The 19,239-nt window shown below is 42.3% G+C and overlaps 1 protein-coding gene across 1 annotated transcript; it reads left to right on the top strand.

Annotated features, from left to right (window-relative positions):
* The first annotated feature begins 274 nt into the window (after window positions 1-274).
* On the top strand, window positions 275-14,927 carry LOC142259325 (uncharacterized). Its single transcript, XM_075331792.1, has 7 exons — window positions 275-369; window positions 453-550; window positions 1,877-2,026; window positions 2,156-2,335; window positions 2,417-2,540; window positions 2,624-2,737; window positions 12,220-14,927. The coding sequence occupies exons 1-7, from the start codon at window positions 285-287 to the stop codon at window positions 13,890-13,892; spliced, it is 2,424 nt and encodes an 807-aa protein (XP_075187907.1). The 5' UTR covers window positions 275-284; the 3' UTR covers window positions 13,893-14,927.
* The last annotated feature ends 4,312 nt before the right edge of the window (window positions 14,928-19,239 follow it).

Below are 19,239 nucleotides of genomic sequence, written 5' to 3'. Positions count from 1 at the left end.
AGAAGACCTCTAGTGAGCGCTGTCAGGCCCCTGTGTCTGAGGGATGGGGAAGACCCCTGAGCCCAATCACGGGGCCTCCACCTCACCCCCCGATACATGAGGACATCAATGACCAGAAGATCCTAGAACTCACCTACAAGATGATTGAGCTGCTGACTGGAGAGGTGACACTGCTGGGAATGCTGGGACATTATACAGTAACGCTATGAAGGGATCTGGGGTGACGCTATCATTGTATGTATCAGGTTCCTATAAGGTGTCAGGACGTCACCGTCTATTTCTCCATGGAGGAGTGGGAGTATTTAGAAGGACACAAAGATCTGTACAAGGACGTCATGATGGAGATTCCCCAGCCCCTCACATCACCAGGTAATAGACAGGACTAAATATACACGGCCTATAATTATTTGTATGTAAGGAATGAATTCAGTCCCTGTATGTGTCTCCTCCAGCTCTATCCAGTAAGAAGACAACACCAGAGAGATGTCCCCGTCCTCTTTTCCCACAGGACTGTAAACAAGAAGATCCCGATGTTCCTCAGGATCATCAGGTAGATGGAGAGAAGGTGTCATGAAATCTCCCTATGATGTGTAGACGGCTGTGAAGGTCTTGTGCTCAGTCTTGTTTTATCCACCAGTATTATATGTTTTATACTTGTGTAATGAGAGCGGTGGAGATGGTAGGATTAGCGCTGATCATAGAGGTGACTTCTTCATCTGTCTGTGACTTTTGGATCACATTTATCCCGTTCTCGACACTGAACACTTACATCAGGGTTTTGACACCAGGTTATCGGACAGAGAGAGGTCACCCCTATCCGATGGGTCAGAAGGTCACAGCGTAAGCCAGCACTAGTTGGATCTTCTTTGTCTTCCACTTAGCTGTGCAGACTATCCTTGTGCTGGCGCTGCAAGGGTTAAGCAGACCCTTGTTTCTTGTTTCTTTCTTGGCTTACCATCTTTAGTTGTCTCAGCTATTCTGATTTCTGCAAGTTCCCCCCCACACCCGTCACAAGTACTCACCACTTTACCTCAGTAGTTGCCAGTGATAACTTGCTTTTCCATGGTGCTGGCATGGAGGTGAGAGCCATGGAAAGAGAAATTGTTTTGAATTTGATCCTGGAGATTGCTGCTTGGAAGTTTTCTTTGGTGTCTTCCTATTGATCATCTCCCTTTTTATTCATTTCTCTTTCCATCCTCCTTTTTTACCACTTGTTTTTTGGGAATGCAGTTTCTTTTTCCTTTGTCTGCCGTTTTCCTTTTGTGTCATTATCATAAAGCAGGACTAGTGTTCCTCCTGCCCTGCTCCCTAGACATGGTTGTGATTAGGGTAAGACAGGGATAGACACGTGATTGCCGCACAAGGGGAAAGAACCTGTCTTGAGACATTGGGGAGCTCAGGGTCGCTCAGAGTAAGTGACAGGGTTTATCCTTCATGTTTTTCCCTAGAGGCAGTGGTTTCCACCCCATCTTTCTCATGATACACCGCTCAGCCTCTTGGTGACAAACAACAACCAGGGACTGCCCTGTATTGGTACCTGGTGCCTACTGTCAGCAAAGTCCAACCTCAGAGGCTCTGGTGAAGACTGGGTAGACACTTAATCATGCCCCTCTGGGTAAGCCTGGTTCAGGGCGGAGTGAGGCTACACCCTTCTCCTCAACCTATTAGCATGACAGGTCTACATGTAATTCTTCAAATGACTTGATTCAGATTAAACCCCCAAAGGCTCCATTCACTGTAATGAGGCGGCAGAGTTAGTCTGGACTCCTCATGGCAGCGCGGCAATCATCCCTATCTAGTGAACGGTTATCTCCAGTAATTGTATTATTACACCGGATTCTTTATGATATTACGTCGTCATCTTCTCCCCATTCAGATCCCTACAATATCGGATCCTCTCAGTGGAGATCTTCTATATAAGAGAATTCTCCTGATTGACCCATCAAGGATGGATATGGACAGGGACAAGATGGCAGAGAGGATATTACACCTCTCCCTAGAGATCCTCTTCCGGCTTACTGGAGAGGTGAGAGATTCTGATGACGTCACATTACATCATTCTTATCTATGAGAATAACAGATGGACAGAACTGGAGAGGTGAGGACTCTGGAAATGTCTGGAGTGAGATTTATTACTGTGTCTCTCCATAACCAGGATTACACAGTAGTGAAGAAGACCTCTAGTGAGCGCTGTCAGGCCCCTGTGTCTGAGGGATGGGGAAGACCCCTGAGCCCAATCACGGGGCCTCCACCTCACCCCCCGATACATGAGGACATCAATGACCAGAAGATCCAAGAACTCACCTACAAGATGATTGAGCTGCTGACTGGAGAGGTGACACTGCTGGGAATGCTGGGACATTATACAGTAACGCTATGAAGGGATCGGGGGTGACGGTATCATTGTATGTGTCAGGTTCCTATAAGGTGTCAGGACGTCACCGTCTATTTCTCCATGGAGGAGTGGGAGTATTTAGAAGGACACAAAGATCTGTACAAGGACGTCATGATGGAGGTTCCCCAGTCCCTCACATCACCAGGTAATAGACAGGACTAAATACACACGGCCTATAATTATCTGTATGTAAGGAATGAATTCAGTCCCTGTATGTGTCTCCTCCAGTTCTATCCAGTAAGAGGACAACACCAGAGAGATGTCCCCGTCCTCTTCTCCCACAGGACTGTAAACAAGAAGACCCCGATGTTCCTCAGGATGTGTTTCCTCCAGCTCTATCCAGTAAGAGATATCTACTCATGTACTTTCTGCACTAATTTTGTGTTTACATTTTTAGGCTTTCTGCTCTGTTTCTTTCAGCTGTATTTTCTTTGCTTCTGCTTCTTGCTGTTTGTTTCTAGTGTCTTCTCTATGTCATTATGAAGGCAACTCAAAGACCTGCAGAGGGTTCATGAATACTCTGTTTCCTGAAAAGACGACCTACACCGAAAATAAGCCCTAGCATGATTTTATGGGATTTTTGGAGAATGCTTGAAATGTAAGCCCTACTCCATAAATAAGCCCTAGTTACAGTCGGCCAGCGTTAGGAGGAGTCAAACTGCGCAATTTCTCCAGAACCTGCACTCTTAAGGACCCCATCAGTTGTATTCTAAAGTTTATTGCTTGAGGATCTTTGAGGATCCAAGGATTGGAGAAGCAAGAAGCTCATCTGCATATTTCCAGTGCATTCTGGGAAGAGGAGAAGAGTCGCCTTAAGCAAATTGATTGCTTGGACTTGCCGGGTCTCACAGTTTCAGGGCATCGCGACTTTCCACCCATCATACACTGCATCAAGCAATATGGAAGAGACGAAAATCCACATGGTCACCTGCAACACATGCTACATGTTTACGGATCTGCCGCACCAAGAATCCAACTTCACCTGTCAAAAGTGCAAACTTGTTGCCCTCTTAGAGAAAAAGGTGCAGGGACTGGAAGAAAGAGTAGCAACGCTGAAGCTAATTAAAGAACATGAGGACTTCTTGGATGAAGCAGAAGGAAGAATTCAGGATACGGAAAGCGAAAAAAGCTTCAGAACATATACACAGGCTGAAAAGTGGACACAAGTGACCAAAAGAAGCCAGTGGATCAAGTGGTCAACACCACCTACGTAGCTTAGCAACCAATATGGAGCCCTCATGCTGGAGAATGAAAATGGCACAGCTCAGGATGATACCGTCTCTACAAGAAAAGAGACACTATCTACAAAAGAAGTTACTTTGTCAACAAGAGCAGAGAGCAAAGACACTCAAAAACACTCAGGAGTAACAAGCAGTGCGTCCAGAAAGAAAAGAAGAGTGGTTGTTATGGGCGACTCACTACTAAGAACACGGAGGCAACTATCTGCAGGCCGAATATCACCGCACGAGAAGTATGCTGCCTTCCAGAAGCAAAAATTAGGGATGTGGCCAACAGGATACCAAATATCCTTGGATCCAAGAATGACTACCCATTCCTATTGATACATGTAGGCACAAACGACACGGCAAGAAATTACCTACCAACTATTTGCGAAGACTTTGAAATTCTGGGGAAGAAAATAAAGGAACGGAACGTACAGGTTGTTTTCTCATCAATCCTCCCAGTCGATGGTCATGGTGTCAGAAGATGGAATAGGATACTAGAGGTGAACAACTGGCTACGACGATGGTGCAGGCAGCAAGGATTTGGATTTTTGGACCATGGAGTGAATTACCTCTACGATGGACTTCTCGCAAGAGACGGGATACACCTCACAAAACCTGGGAAACACACGTTCGCCAGAAGGCTTGCCACACTCATCAGGAGGGCTTTAAACTGGAAGAAGAGGGGATGGGACAAAAAACAGCAGACAAGAACATGCAGCAGAAGGACAAACTAATCAAGGATACTAGATGCCGTAAAGAGACAGGGTACTCAGAAGGAAGCTAAGAAAAGGGGAGCAAAACTTCTTTCCTGCATGCTGACCAATGCAAGAAGCCTAACCAATAAGATGGAAGACCTGGAGCTGGTAATGTATGAGGAAAAATACGACATAGTAGGAATAACTGAGACATGGTTAGATGACACTTATGACTGGGCGACTAACCTGCAAGGATATGAATTGTTTAGGAGGGATCGTAAAAACAGGAAGGGGGTGAGGTCTGTCTATATATAAAGTCCAGTTTAAAGCCCACACTAAGAGAAGATATACAAGAGGGGAATGAAGAGGTGGAGTCTCTATGGGTGGAGATACAAGGAGGGAAAACTAATAATAAAATCCTCATAGGGGTTTGTTATAAGCCACCAAATATAACAGAAACCACTGAAAATGTATTATTGAAACAAATAGACAAAGCAGCAAATCACAATGAGGTGATTATTATGGGGGACTTCAACTACCCCGATATAGACTGGGAAACTGAAACCTGCGTATCTCAGAAAGGAAACCGGCTTCTGTCAGTAACTAAGGATAATTATCTGTCCCAACTTGTGCCGGGCCCAACTAGAGGGACAGCCCTTTTGGACTTAATTTTAAGCAACAGGCCAGATAGAATAACAGACGTACGAGTGGATGGGCACCTCGGGAATAGTGACCACAATATAATACAATTCCACTTGTCCTTCAGTAAGGTACTTTGGAAGGGGGTTACAAAAACGCTGAATTTCAGGAAAGTAAAGTTTCATCAGCTTGGAGCAGACTTTCGCCGAATTGATTGGGACAATGTCCTCAAAAATAGAAGCACAGAAAATAAATGGGAAATTTTTAAATCAGTATTAAACACCCACTGCGAGCTAGCCATACCGTACGGAAATAAAAGGCCTAGGAACAGGAGAAAACCAATGTGGCTAAATAAGGATGTAAAAGGGGCAATAAATAATAAGAACAAGGCATTTAAGAAGCTAAAACAAGAAGGCAGCGAAGAAGCATTAAAAAGATATAGAGAAAAAAATAAAATGTGTAAAAAAACAAATACATATAGCAAAAGTGGAAACTGAGAGACTCATTGCTAAGGAAAGCAAAACAAATCCCAAACTATTCTTTAATTATACAAACAGCAAAAAGATAAAAATTGAAGGTGTCGGCCCTTTAAAGAACAATAAGGGTAACAACATAGAGAGGAATGTGGGTAAAGCAAATGTTTTAAATACTTTTTTCTCAACTGTGTTCACACAGGAAAAGGATATGCTAGGGGAAATGCAGAGTGATCATTTAAATGCCCCATTAAGTATGACCTGCCTAACCCAGGAAAAAGTGCAGAACCGACTTAGTAATATTAAAATTGACAAATCACCAGGCCCTGATGGCATTCACCCTCGGGTATTAAGGGAGTTAAGTAATGTGGTAGACAGGCCTCTATTCCTTATATTTAAAGACTCTATAGAAACCGGGTCTGTTCCACTGGATTGGCGACTAGCAAATGTGGTACCAATATTCAAAAAGGGGTGTAAAAGGGAACCTGGAAACTATAGGCCGGTAAGCTTAACATCTGTTGTGGGTAAAATGTTTGAAGGGTCTTTAAGGGATGCTATTATGCAATATCTCAATGTTAATAAATGTTTAACTCCATATCATATATATTTATTAATGATCTGGTAGATGGCTTACAGAGTAAATATCAGTATTTGCAGATGATACAAAACTATGTAAGGTAGTTAACACAAAGAAGGACAGTTTGCAATTACAGATGGATTTGAGTAAATTGGAGAATTGGGCTGAAAAATGGCAAATGAGGTTTAAAACAGATAAGTGTAAGGTTCTGCACATGGGAATGAGAAACAGATGCTACGATTACTTACTAAATGGAAAACTGCTGGGGAAATCAGACATGGAAAAAGACTTAGGCATCTTAGTCAATAAGAATCTAAATTGGAGTGCCCAGTGTCAGGCAGCTGGCACCAAAGCAAATAGAGTGATGGGATGCATTAGAAGAGGTCTGGGGGCACGAGATGAAAGCATCATTCTCCCTCTGTACAAATCACTCGTCAGACCACACTTGGAGTATTGTGTGCAATTTTGGGCGCCGGTGCTCAAGAAAGACATTACTGAACTTGAAAGGGTTCAGAGGCGGGCAACTAAAATAATAAATGGAGTGGGTGCATTACAATACCCAGAAAGGTTATCAAAATTAGGTCTATTTACTCTAGAAAAGAGAAGACTTAGGGGAGACCTAATAAATATGTACAAGTATATAAGAGGGCCATATAGAGATCTCTCCCATGATCTGTTTGTACCAAGGACTGTGACAAGAACAAGGGGGCATTCTCTTCAATTGCACGAAAGAAAATTTCTACATCAGCATAGAAGAGGGTTCTTCACGGTAAGAGCAGTGAGGCTCTGGAAGTCTCTTCCTGAGGAAGTGGTGACGGCCAACTCACTGAATGAATTTAAGAGAAGAATGGATGCATTTCTTGTTAGCAACAGTATAGAAGGTTATGAATAACATAATATTACAGGTAGATAGTTGACCCAGCTTAGGAGTCGGGAAAGAATATTTTTCCCTATGAAGAAAATTGGCTCTTACTCTGTGGGTTTTTACCTTCCCCTGGTTCAACACTGGAGAACAGCGGCACTAAAATAGGCTGAACTAGATGGATATATTGTCTTCCTTCCACCTTACAAACTATGTTACTATGTTACTATGTTTGATGACTTCAGAGTCATGTGACATGATGTAAACAAAGGTCTCTTAATTGCAGGAGTCTAAATGAATTTAATAGAAGACAGACTGGCATTAGGGGAAAGGGAGAGCAAACTAACCTATTCTCTTAGCGGTCCCAGTGTTTATATGCTGATTATAGGACTGCTTAAGGACCTTTTTGACATCACGTCATGTGACCAAAGGTCCGTTAATCATAGCAGTCTAAAGCTGAAGAGGAGATGGTGTGTGTGTGTGTGTGTGTGTGTGTGTGTGTATGTTCACGCCAATTTTAACCAGCTTTTCCAAAATGGGCAGAGTTACAGCCGCACACTGAAATGCAAAAGTTTTCAACTAAATAAGATGTAATAAAATTATTGCTTTAGAGAATGTGAACTACTGGCAAACTACCCTGGAAGGAATAGAGACCCCTACAGAAGGAGATTTGACACCTAGACCCTGATTCATCAGAGCAATTATGGCAGAATTCTGGCATAAATCACTTCAAAAGTTCTCAAAACTTTTTGTGCAATACAGAGTTGTGAAAAAAATTGTGCGACTTTTGGAGGTTTCCCGCCAATTTTAACCAGCTTTTGCCAAAGTTAGCAGAATTGGGCCAGAATTCATAACAAACTGCGGCGTTACCTATGCCAGAAATCTCACTCCAGTCCCTGACGTCATTTTTCAGTGTACATCGCCAGTCTTGATGAATTGGAGCCCTAATGTTTATTTGTACAGACCCCAAGACCCTGCTACCTGCTTTGGTTACAAAGCCTAAGGATAGGCCATGAATTTTACAGTCCCGGGCAACCCCGTTAAATATCCGGCATCTGTCTGTAACTATATTTTATTTTCGTCTTTAAAAATTTTTTTTTTCCAATTGTCTATGTTGTGGATCAATGTTACAAGGAGATTTTTGCAGGTTTTGCCAACTGTCATGGCGACGTTAGGATCTGTGGAAATGATAGATTGTGGTACTCTGCATGTTAACTTCTCTGATATCTGTGAGCAGCGCAGTCGCAGGTGTCAAACTACAGGCTTGGGCAGGCTAGCAAGAGTTATTCTCGGCTGGGCTGCTTGTCTTTGATCACATACTGTGGAGGAGAAAGTATCCCCTTCTGAATATGCTGGCTGGACTATTCCATTATTGCCAACTATAGGTTACCTATACTTGTCTGGTCAGATGTTGTGATCCAGACTTACCGGTGGTTGTGCATTATTTCTGTAAGCTGTTGTGGTGTTAACCCTTGTTGTATTTTTGTTGCCTTCCTGCTCTTGCTTTTCTCCTTAGTCTCTCACTGTTTATTTCTGTGAGTTTGCAATGTGTCCCGTCTGTCTTAATCTGTGTTTCCCATCTGTCTTAATCTGTGTTTCCATCATATTCCTGCCCCTTCTTTATCCGGTGGATAACAGATTAGATCTGGTCAGGAGAATAGTAAGGCATGGGACTCTCCATCTTCAGGGGTAACCCATTCGTTAGGAATACCTTAGGGTCCACTAGTGTGAGGGACCGTATACGAGCCCCCTGTCCCTCATAATCCTGCAGTCACATTGTGGCAATCAATCAGATTATTTACTGTAGCACATTCCAGAGAACTGGAGCAATAAATGCGAGATCAGAATTAACGAAGATGTAACTCTTAGGCTGCTTTCACACTTGCGTTCATCGCAATTCGCCACTATGGAAAATAGCGCAGTCCATTAACGGACTGCGTTATTTTCCATAGACTTGTATTGACGACGCACTGTGACGCAAGTGCGTTGCATCTGCTAGCCATCGCTGAGTCGGTGTTTTGACTGAGCGCCGGGCGGGGGGAACGCAGCATGTAGCATTTTTGGTGTTGTCAAAACAACGCACCTTGGCGGATTCTGTTGGAATCCGCCAAGGTGTCTAATAATTGTCTATGGTGGCGGATTCCGCCGCAATGCGCTAAGCGGCGGAATCCGCTCATGGATTCCGTCACGTTCTACTGAGCATGCTCAGCATGTCCAGCAGAACGATCTAAATCATTTAAAATCACTCCTGGTCTCTCTCGGTCAGTCTCTCTGTCTGTCGGTCTCTCTCTCATGGTCTCTATCTCTCTCTGTCGGTCGGTCTCTCCCTCTCACCCCCTCTCTTATACTCACCGGCACGGAGCTGCACAGCTGTCACACTGCTCTGGTGCCTTCGCCTGCTTTTGAAAATGCCGGCCGCTCATTATTCCATCTCATATTCACTGCTTCCCCCGCCCACCGGCGCCTATGATTGGTTGCAGTCAGACGCGCCCCCATGCTGAGTGACAGCTGTCTCACCGCAACCAATCACAGCCACTGGTGGGAGGGTCTATATCATGCAGTACAATAAATAAATAATTTTAAAAAAACGGCGTGCGGTCCCCCCCAATTTTGATACCAGCCAAGATAAAGCCACACCGCTGAAGGCTGGTATTCTCATGATGGAAAGCCACACGTTATGGGGAGCCCCCAGCCTAAAAATATCAGCCAGCAGCCGCCCGGAATTACTGCATCCATTAGATGCGACAGTCCCGGGACTCTACCTGGATCATTCGTAATTGACCTGGTGCGGTGGCAATCGGGGTAGTAAGGAGTTAATGGCAGCCCATAGCTGCCACTAAGTCCTAGGTTAATCATGGCAGGCATCTATGAGACACCCCCATGATTAACCTGTAAGTGGAAGTAAATAAACACATACATCCGAAAAAATCCTTTATTTGGAATAAAAGACAAAAAGCCACCCTATTTTACCGCTTTATTAATCCCCAAATACTCCTCCAGGTCCGACTTAATCCACATGAGGTCCCACGACGCTTTCATCTTTGCTACATCAGAAACCGACAGGATCGGTAGAAAATCGCTGCTCTCTGTGAGCTCCACGCACTAACTGAAGTTAATCGCGCTGTCAGCGGGGATGTCACTGAGGTAGTGTCGGGGTGTGTGCGGTGATGATGGGGTCGGTAGTGCCTGTGTGTGTGTGGTGATGATGGGGGCGGTAGTGCCGCCAGTGTGTGCAGTGATGATGGGTGCGGTAGTGCTGCCAGTGTGTGCAGTGATGATGGGGGCGGTAGTGTCGGTGTTTGTGCGGTGATGATAGGGGCGGTAGTGCCGTTGTGTGCGGTTATGATAGGGGTGGTATTGCCGGTGTGCGTGCGGTGATAATAGTGGTAGTAGTACCTGCTTGTATGGGGATGAGGGAGAGGTAGTGCCTACGAAATAACTCATCCGTTGGGTCCGTTAGCAACACAAAAATTAACGGATGCGTTGTTTCGACGCAGCAACAGACCTGGCGGATGAGACACAATGCAAGTGTGAAAGCAGCCTAATGCCTGCTTTAAGCCTGCTTTACACCTTGCAATTATGTGTGCGATCTCGTATGCGATGTGTCACGCCCAGGTCGCATATGCGATCTACTGAGATCGTACATAGGTCGTGTATTTGCTGTCACACGTGCGTTAGTATTATGTGTTAAATTGGCCAATATTGTGTGCGATCTTTTAGATCATGTGTTCTGTGACGTATGAATTGCCTACCCTTTTATTTTGCATTTAGAATGCTAATTTTACCAATTGGTGACACCCTTATTTTTTTTATTTTTGAAAGAAATCCTTCACTTTACACACGTACGTTAGTAATTTGTGTAATAAACTACACCTCACCGATGTGCGATGTTTTCGTGACTCTAAAAGGCTTTCCATGCTTGTTTAATCTGGCAAACCACATATACGCTACCGCACGTGCGTTCGGAAAGGATAATTTTGTCCTTGGTTAGTCATTCTTGTTTATCAAACTTGCAAGGTAAATTTATTTTTATTTTTTTTGGTTTATTTTGTTTTTCAAATAATATTGTGAAATAACAAAGGTCTGCTTTCACTTTTTAAACCAATGTTTTGTTTTTTTTAAGTTTTTTTTGTAATAAAAATTATTATTATTTTTTTTTTTTTTAATTTTAAAATAAAAAAAAAACAACCTTTTTTTCAAATTTTTTTTTAAAAAGAACCTTACCTCCCAAAAAGTGACAAAGGGAAAGCACAATGTATGAAATGTCGAAAGATCGCAAGAAGGACACCGAGGCGCTCGCACGAAATACAGCAGCAGCATAAACACAGACATACATTCAGGAATGAACGACGTTTATGCGATCACCGTTTTTGTGTTTTGTTTTTTTTGTTTTGTTTGTTTGTTTTGTGTTTTTTTTTTTTTTAAATTTTTGAAAAAAAGGTTTTTTTGTTTTTTTTATTTTAAAATTTTAAAAAAATAATAAATGTTATTAAAAAAAACCAAACATTGGTTTAGAAAGTGAAAGCAGACCTTTGTTATTTCACAATATTATTTGAAAAACAAAATAAACAAAAAAAATTTACCTTGCAAGTTTGATAAACAAGAATGACTAACCAAGGACAAAATTCTCCTTTCGGAACGCACGTGCGGTAGCGTATATGTGGTTTGCCAGATTAAACAAGCATTGAAAGCCTTTTAGAGTCACGAAAACATCGCACATCGGTCAGGTGTAGTTTATTACACAAATTACTAGTGTACGTGCGTAAAGTGAAGGATTTCTTTTAAAAATAAAAATAAAAAAATAAGGGTGTCACCAATTGGTAAAATTAGCATTCTAAATGCAAAATAAAAGGGTAGGCAATTCATATGTCACAGAACACATGATCTAAAGGCCCTGTCACACACAAAGATAAATCTTTGGCAGATCTGTGGTTGCAGTGAAATCATGGACATATTGATCCATTTGTACACAGCCACAAACCTGACACTGATTGTCCACAATTTCACTGCAACCACAGATGTTTCGCAGATTAATTTCTGCGTGTCACAGGGCCTTAAAACATCGTACACAATATTGGCCAATTTAACACATACTACTAACGCACGTGTGACAGAAAATACACGACCTATGTACGATCTCAGTAGATCGCATATGCGACCTGGGCGTGACACATCGCATACGAGATCGCACACCTAATTGAAAGGTGTAAAGCAGGCTTTACATGTCGAAATTGGACAACAGATTCAGAATACATTTTTTCCTAATTTTAATTTCTGATGTTATGGTTTAAAAAAATAAATGTAATTTCAAGATAATATCATTAAGAAATAATAACTGTTTATTGTTAGCAGATGACTGTATTGGGAGTTCCGATGGAAATCTAATATCTACAGAATTTAAAACAGATGATCAAAGTATCACACATGATACATATGAAGAGTATGCTGTTGTCACAGATATACCTCCAGTCCTTCCTCGGAAAGCTTTATCATCTGATCTTTTCAAACAAGTCCAAAAGTCTGATTTATCACAGAATTTTAAGCAAAATGACAGTTACAGAAGGGATGTTGAACATGTAACGGCTCCTACAAGAAAGCAACCATTTTCATGTTCAAAATGTGGGAAATGTTTTATTCAGAAATCAGACCTTGTTAGACATCAGAATATTCACACAGGGGAGAAGCCATTTTCATGCCCAGAATGTGGAAAATGTTTTACTCGGAAAATAACCCTTGCTAATCATCAAAAAATTCACACAGGGGAGAAGCCATTTTCCTGTTCAGAGTGTGGGAAATGTTTTATTCGGAAATCGGATCTTGTTATGCATCAAAAAATTCACACAGGGGAGAAGCCATTTTCATGTTCAGAGTGTGGGAAATGTTTGATTCGGAAATCAAATCTTGTTGAGCATCAAAGAATTCACACAGGGGAGAAGCCATTTTCATGTTCAGAGTGTGGGAAATGTTTTATTCAGAAATGGAATCTTGTTGAGCATCAAAAAATTCACACAGGGGAAAAGCCATTTTCATGTTCAGAATGTGGGAAACGTTTTATTCAGAAATCATATCTTAATATCCATAAAAAAATTCACACAGGAGATAAGCCATTTTCATGTTCAAAATGTGGGAAATGTTTTACTCAGAAATCACATCTTAATATCCATCAAAAAACTCACACAGGGGAGAAGCCATTTTCATGCCCAGAATGTGGAAAATGTTTTTCTCGGAAAATAACCCTTACTAATCATCAAAAAATTCACACAGGGGAGAAGCCATTTTCATGTTCAGAGTGTGGGAAATGTTTTATTCGGAAATTGGATCTTGTTGAGCATCAAAGAATTCACACAGGGGTGAAGCCATTTTCATGTTCAGAGTGTGGGAAATGTTTGATTCGTAAATCAGATCTTGTTGAGCATCAAAGAATTCACACAGGGGAGAAGCCATTTTCATGTTCAGAGTGTGGGAAATGTTTTATTCAGAAATGGAATCTTGTTGAGCATCAAAAAATTCACACAGGGGAGAAGCCATTTTCATGTTCAGAGTGTGGGAAATGTTTTATTCGTAAAAAGGATCTTGTTGAGCATCAAAGAATTCACACAGGGGAGAAGCCATTTTCATGTTCAGAGTGTGGGAAATGTTTGATTCGGAAATCAGATCTTGTTGAGCATCAAAGAATTCACACAGGGGAGAAGCCATTTTCATGTTCAGAGTGTGGGAAATGTTTTATTCGGAAATCAGAGCTTGTTAGACATCAGAAAATTCACACAGGGGAGAAGCCATTTTCATGCCCAGAATGTGGAAAATGTTTTACTCAGAAATCAGATCTTGTTGAGCATCAAAAAATTCACACAGGGGAGAAGCCATTTTCATGTTCAGAGTGTGGGAAATGTTTTATTCGTAAAAAGTATCTTGTTGAGCATCAAAGAATTCACACAGGGGAAAAGCCATTTTCATGTTCAGAGTGTGGGAAATGTTTTATTCGGAAAGCAGATCTTGTTGGGCATCAAACATCTCACACAGGGTAGAAGCCATTTTCATGTTCAGAGTGTGGGAAATGTTTTACTCAGAAATCACATCTTATTGAACACCAAAACACTCACACAGAAGAGAAGGAATATTCTTGTTCAGAGTGTGGGAAATGTTTTACTCAGAAATCATATTTTAATATCCATCAAAGATCTCACACAAGGGAGAAGTCATTTTCATACCCAGAATGTGGTAAATGTTTTATTAGGAAATCATGTCTTGTTTTCCATCGAAAAAAATCACATAAAATAAATCATTTTTATGTTCTGAATGTGGAAAATGTAATTCTCAGAAATCAGATCTTGTTAAACATGTGAAGAAGCCGCACAAGGAAGGAACCTTTTTCATGTTGTGAATAATTGAAATGTTTAACTGGTAAATCAAGTTTTGCCGACCATCAGACAACCAACAGAGCGGATCAGCCATTCTTGCTTTCAGAATTTGCTAAATGTTTATTTATTTATTTATTAATCGGGTCCTGTTGTCAGATGGGTCACATAGGAGAAGCCATCATGATGTACCATAATTCAAAGGGTTTTATCCAAAAATTGGCTACAATTGCTCAAGTAAGAATTGGTGAGGGAAAGAACCATTTTCTTTTTAAACTTATCGTATTTTTCGGACCATAAGACACACCTAGGTTTTGAAGTAGGAAAATAGGGAAAAAGATTAAAACAAAAAATGTGGTCATGATGCACTGTTATGGGGGAATCTGCTACTGACACTGTTACAGGGGTAATATCCCCCAATTTTTAGCGCAATGTGTTTGACGACTTTACCTTTTAAATAGTGCTTATCACAAATCTGCGGCTTCCTTTTTTATTTACTAAAGCAGAGGTGAGACGCAGATTAGTGAATTTTCTACTTGTAATAATCCAGTACCAAAACTTTTGGAAGTGTCCCTAATGTCCCCCAAAGTGAACTTTCAGGTTGCGAGATCCCACAACCTTCAGTGATCTCTCTCACCGTGAAAGAGTGAGCTCTATGAACCCAGCGCTGCAGCATCCTTCTTAAGGGGAAAACAGGAGAAAATAGAGGGGTTTCTACTAGTGAGACCAATACGTGGTCAAAAATAATGCACAGTCAGTCAACCTCTTGAAGTATAAAAAGAATTTTTATTAACAACAATTTTTATAAGAGGAGAGAGTACATTTTATTATAAATTACATAAATGAATAAAGTGAACCAGGTAAAGACGGGAAAATACCGCAACCCAGACACGCCAGGTGATGCACAGATGGGGAAACAAGAGTACGTGCAATGGTTAGATGGTATAAATGTAGCTGAATATAATCCAATACAATTCAAGGCTAAATAGCTCCCAAAAGCTCATTAGAGTGAATCTAGGTGAAGTTTGTCAAACAAATAACACAAATACAGGGGTGTCCGCAGATATAAATATATATAAATAATCAGTAAATATGTGCAGAACCACCATGATGAACATTGTCAATCCAAAGAGTTAATGGGAGCAAGAAAGCCAAAGTCAGTTGAAAATATTAACCCATGCAGGACATTATGAAATTAACCCTACAAGGCAGATACAATAAGCCTGACTTAATGAAAACAAGGCAATAAATGACAAGATACTCCTGTTTCAAATTTTACTGAGTAAGAACATTAGCACTCAGTATAGCGCTGATGCCACCAAATACATATATCAACCGTATAGAAATAAACATGCTCATACCGATGTATAAGGAGCATGAACATTAATGGACACCAGGCAAAAAGACTTACCCATCTGATAATAACAACCCGGCGTGGCGTGCTCCGACGCGCACGTTTCGTGACCTTCCTCGGGGAGCTGCGCATGTACTCTCTCCTCTTATAAAAATTGTTGTTAATAAAAATTCTTTTTATACTTCAAGAGGTTGACTGACTGTGCATTATTTTTGACCACGTATTGGTCTCACTAGTAGAAACCCCTCTATTTTCTCCTGTTTTCTCTATGCTTCTTATGGGGTCTAGTGATATTTACCAATTATGATAGATCCAAGTGTCCCTATTCTTGTTTTAAGCATCCTTCTTAAGCAGTTCAGTAAAACCTTAAAAGAGTATGTGACCGCTCTGGATTAGTTGAGAAAGCAATGTCTCGTGCTTAAAGCAGCTGCAGAGATTTGTGGGATTCGCTCTGCATACTGAGATCCCACAAAATGGAAATTCGGGCTCCACTTTGCTAGTAAGTTGGGTATTTTAAGAGCCTTTAGGAACATTTGTGAAAGCTTTTGATACTGGATTAATTAATTCACTAATCTCAGTTTACCCACTGCTTTATTTACTAAAAAGTGTAGTATATCAGAGTGTATATATTTGCATTTTAAAACTTGTTTTGTTAATAAATGCTTGTGAAATATATATTGTTCATGCCTATCTTTCTCTATTGTTTAGATGTGATGATTTTGCCTCAGAACCTCTGGAGTTGAGGCAGAGCTGTAGGCATTTTGAACAAAAATAGTGAGGGGATGTCACAGAGGTGTCATGGCCGGCAGACAATCCAGTAGCAGCGAGTGTTAGAAAATCCCAGAGATTGGCAGCATGTGTTGTTATCTGACAGTTTTCTGTTTCTGCAGCAGCCGACTCTATGACCTTGGGAAACTTAGTTTTTCCCCTCAGTTGCCAGCCTCTGACTTCCTTTATAAACCTCACCCTGGGGTGCTTTGGGTACGGTTTATAGTTGTTCCTGGTTGGTTGTGGTCTACAGTGGTAGTCTCCTCTTGTTGTTCAAGAGACTTCTGTGGTAGCTGCTCCTAAGATAAGTGTTTGACCTTTGATATCTATCTGGGCTCAGGTGGTAGCATTTGTGTTTCCCCTGTATTGTTTACTCAAGAAATAGGAGGGCACCAAATCCTGGGATCACCCCTGGCACTGAAAGCTAATGTTTAATAGAGAGAAAAGTGCCAAAAAAAAATTGAGGGATCACCATATACATAATTAATCAAAAATTTATTGTATATCAGGGAACATCAAAAACACATTTGTGTCACACAACACCAAAAGGTATCATAACAACCATAGACAAATTTTAAAAACATTTAAAACATACAAAAAGGAGACCATGTGATTCCCTATATAAAATGGACCAAGATTCTAACCAAGCTAGCTGGTGTAATAAACAGATCAGAGGTTAGTTAAATTTTCAAAGCACATGATGTTACAACATAGCAAAAAATGTGCTATAGCGCTTCACAAATAATTATAATACATATTAAACCCAGCAACAGCTTATAGTGCAGTCATAATAGACCCTAACATTTAGACAAAGCAGCCCTGTGCAAAGAAATTATGAAAACCCTAATATCTCAACTAGCATGACCCCAGGTTGAAACCTGAGCACCACAATTCCCAGAGCTGCAGCCTGATAATCCCTAGCCCTGGGCTGAGAAAATGAGTGCAGAAAATAGCCTGCCTCAAGTGAGACAGATCTTTGGCTCAGCTCGTGTGTCTAGGCACCAAAGTCCAAGGGGTTAAAGCAGGATAATGCAAAGCACAAAGGTGTTTGAAGGTGCAGGGAATCACCTTACCCACCCAACGTGTGTTGTCACACTTGGTGACTTGACCATTGAGGAAGGATTCTCCAGTCGTGCTGTATGTGTGTTACCCACCAATACCATCTGTAAATAATACACGAACTGCATGTGACTTGGTTTAAAATTGGCCACAGCAGCCTTTATTACCTATTATTTACATACTAACACAAGGGGGCGCCGTCCAACGGGCGACCCCAACAAATAACAATAGGTAACACAGTAACCAATACAGTAAATATACAACCCTGAGTAGGCCCAGTCCAGGAACCACTTCTCACCCCAGTATCCCTGGCCGCAACACACCGACCCAGAGATGAGGTATTAATCACCTACGGATTAACCCCCCAACTTTGCAGAACCCCGTGCCTGCAACATCCCGGAACCTGGAGCCACCATACCAAGATGGTGTCTCTCTGTCCAGTTACCATTGCCTTCAACCGCCTCTGGACCAGACCTACCCCCCGCCACAGGACAGGGCACGTGACTCCTTACGTGGCCTGGACCCGCCACACACCAAAAGCTTGTACCACACCTCCACGCAATCCCAGCGTCCACAAAACAGCACCAAGCACGTGAAGATGCACCCCCATCGCATCCCCGAAACCACCAGTTCAGCGCCACCAACTTTTGGCGCCCCCCCCCAATAAGACTCGATTGATACTGCCTATCGCACGAGCCACACGCCATTCCAACCTGGTCACACTATCAAAACTACCCCACGATTAAGCTCAGGTATGTCTTACACAATGCAACAACCAACAATTTTTTTTTTTTTTAAAACATTCATAAATAACTTCTCGAGATACCAAATCGCTGCCTCCAATTTACTGGACCAGTACCATCGACCCGTCCAGACCCAACTGGCAACATTCAGGCGAGCCTCAGACCGTCGAGGCCCCGAGAACCAACGAATGCCCAAATATCCAAATGAGGCACACCCTCACCACCAAAACCCAGGGGTTATAAACCAACAGATAGCACCAACCTGTTACGCCAACCCATTCCACTCCCAAAAGACTCAAATGCCCCCATTGCCTTAACCCGATAACAACTGAGGCCAAACGTAACACAGAAACGAGGACTCCCACCTCCCAATACTTCTCACAACCCCTTTTCTGAGCCCACCGAGGGGCCTCCGTGGCAGCCCAATCCAGAAGGAATACGACCCATAGTATTCCGGGCGCCCACCCCCGCCACCTGCAATCAAGTCTGCAGCACTGCCACAAAATGGTACCTTAACAAACGCGACACAATAATGAGCCTGGGCGCCCTCACAACATAATTCCGCACCCGGGACCGCGTATAACAACACCAACCTTCACCACCCGCCTAATCTAATTCGGTGAGCGACAAAGCCGGCGCTCAACCCACTGCACCACCTCGGACACATCCTCCAACATCCAACCTCCGCTCTTGACCGTAGATGGGCTGACCAACCCCACAATCTCAAAGCCCCCCAAAAGGCTAACACAAACCGTTTTGGACAAGGGAAACAAAAACCCGCTCGCGCTCAGATGAACATAGCCGCCACAAACCACTCACCAAACGCTGCCACAAAACAACGGAGACGGACCCTTGTATCCCGCTCCCTCACACCCTTACGACCAAACCCTTAAAGGCCTGCCGCGCCCTAAGATCCTGCGAAAACATCTCTCCACATCTAATCCTTAACAAGACAGCCACAGCCGCCACCCTCTGCTCCACTGCGGACGCCGGCCTAGCAGCCTGAAAACCGTTACTCACCACTGCCAACGCCACCATCAAATACTCCACCGGGCCTTCCTCACACATTGTCCCAAACGTTATCCGCGCCACC

The sequence above is a fragment of the Anomaloglossus baeobatrachus genome, assembly GCF_048569485.1.
Source record: "Anomaloglossus baeobatrachus isolate aAnoBae1 chromosome 5 unlocalized genomic scaffold, aAnoBae1.hap1 SUPER_5_unloc_8, whole genome shotgun sequence".
Lineage (NCBI taxonomy): Eukaryota > Metazoa > Chordata > Amphibia > Anura > Aromobatidae > Anomaloglossus > Anomaloglossus baeobatrachus.
The sequence above is the reverse complement of the archived record's forward strand: the minus strand, read 5'-3'. Positions and strand labels throughout refer to the sequence as shown.

Excerpts from the sequence above, each read along its gene's own strand:
- LOC142259325 (XM_075331792.1), top strand. The coding sequence starts at position 285 with ATGGAGGAGTGGGAGTATTTAGAAGGACACAAAGATCTGTACAAGGAC. Across the intron at positions 2,336-2,416 it reads TTGAGCTGCTGACTGGAGAG|GTTCCTATAAGGTGTCAGGA; the intron begins GTGACACTGCTG and ends TGTATGTGTCAG. Across the intron at positions 2,738-12,219 it reads GTTTCCTCCAGCTCTATCCA|ATGACTGTATTGGGAGTTCC; the intron begins GTAAGAGATATC and ends TATTGTTAGCAG.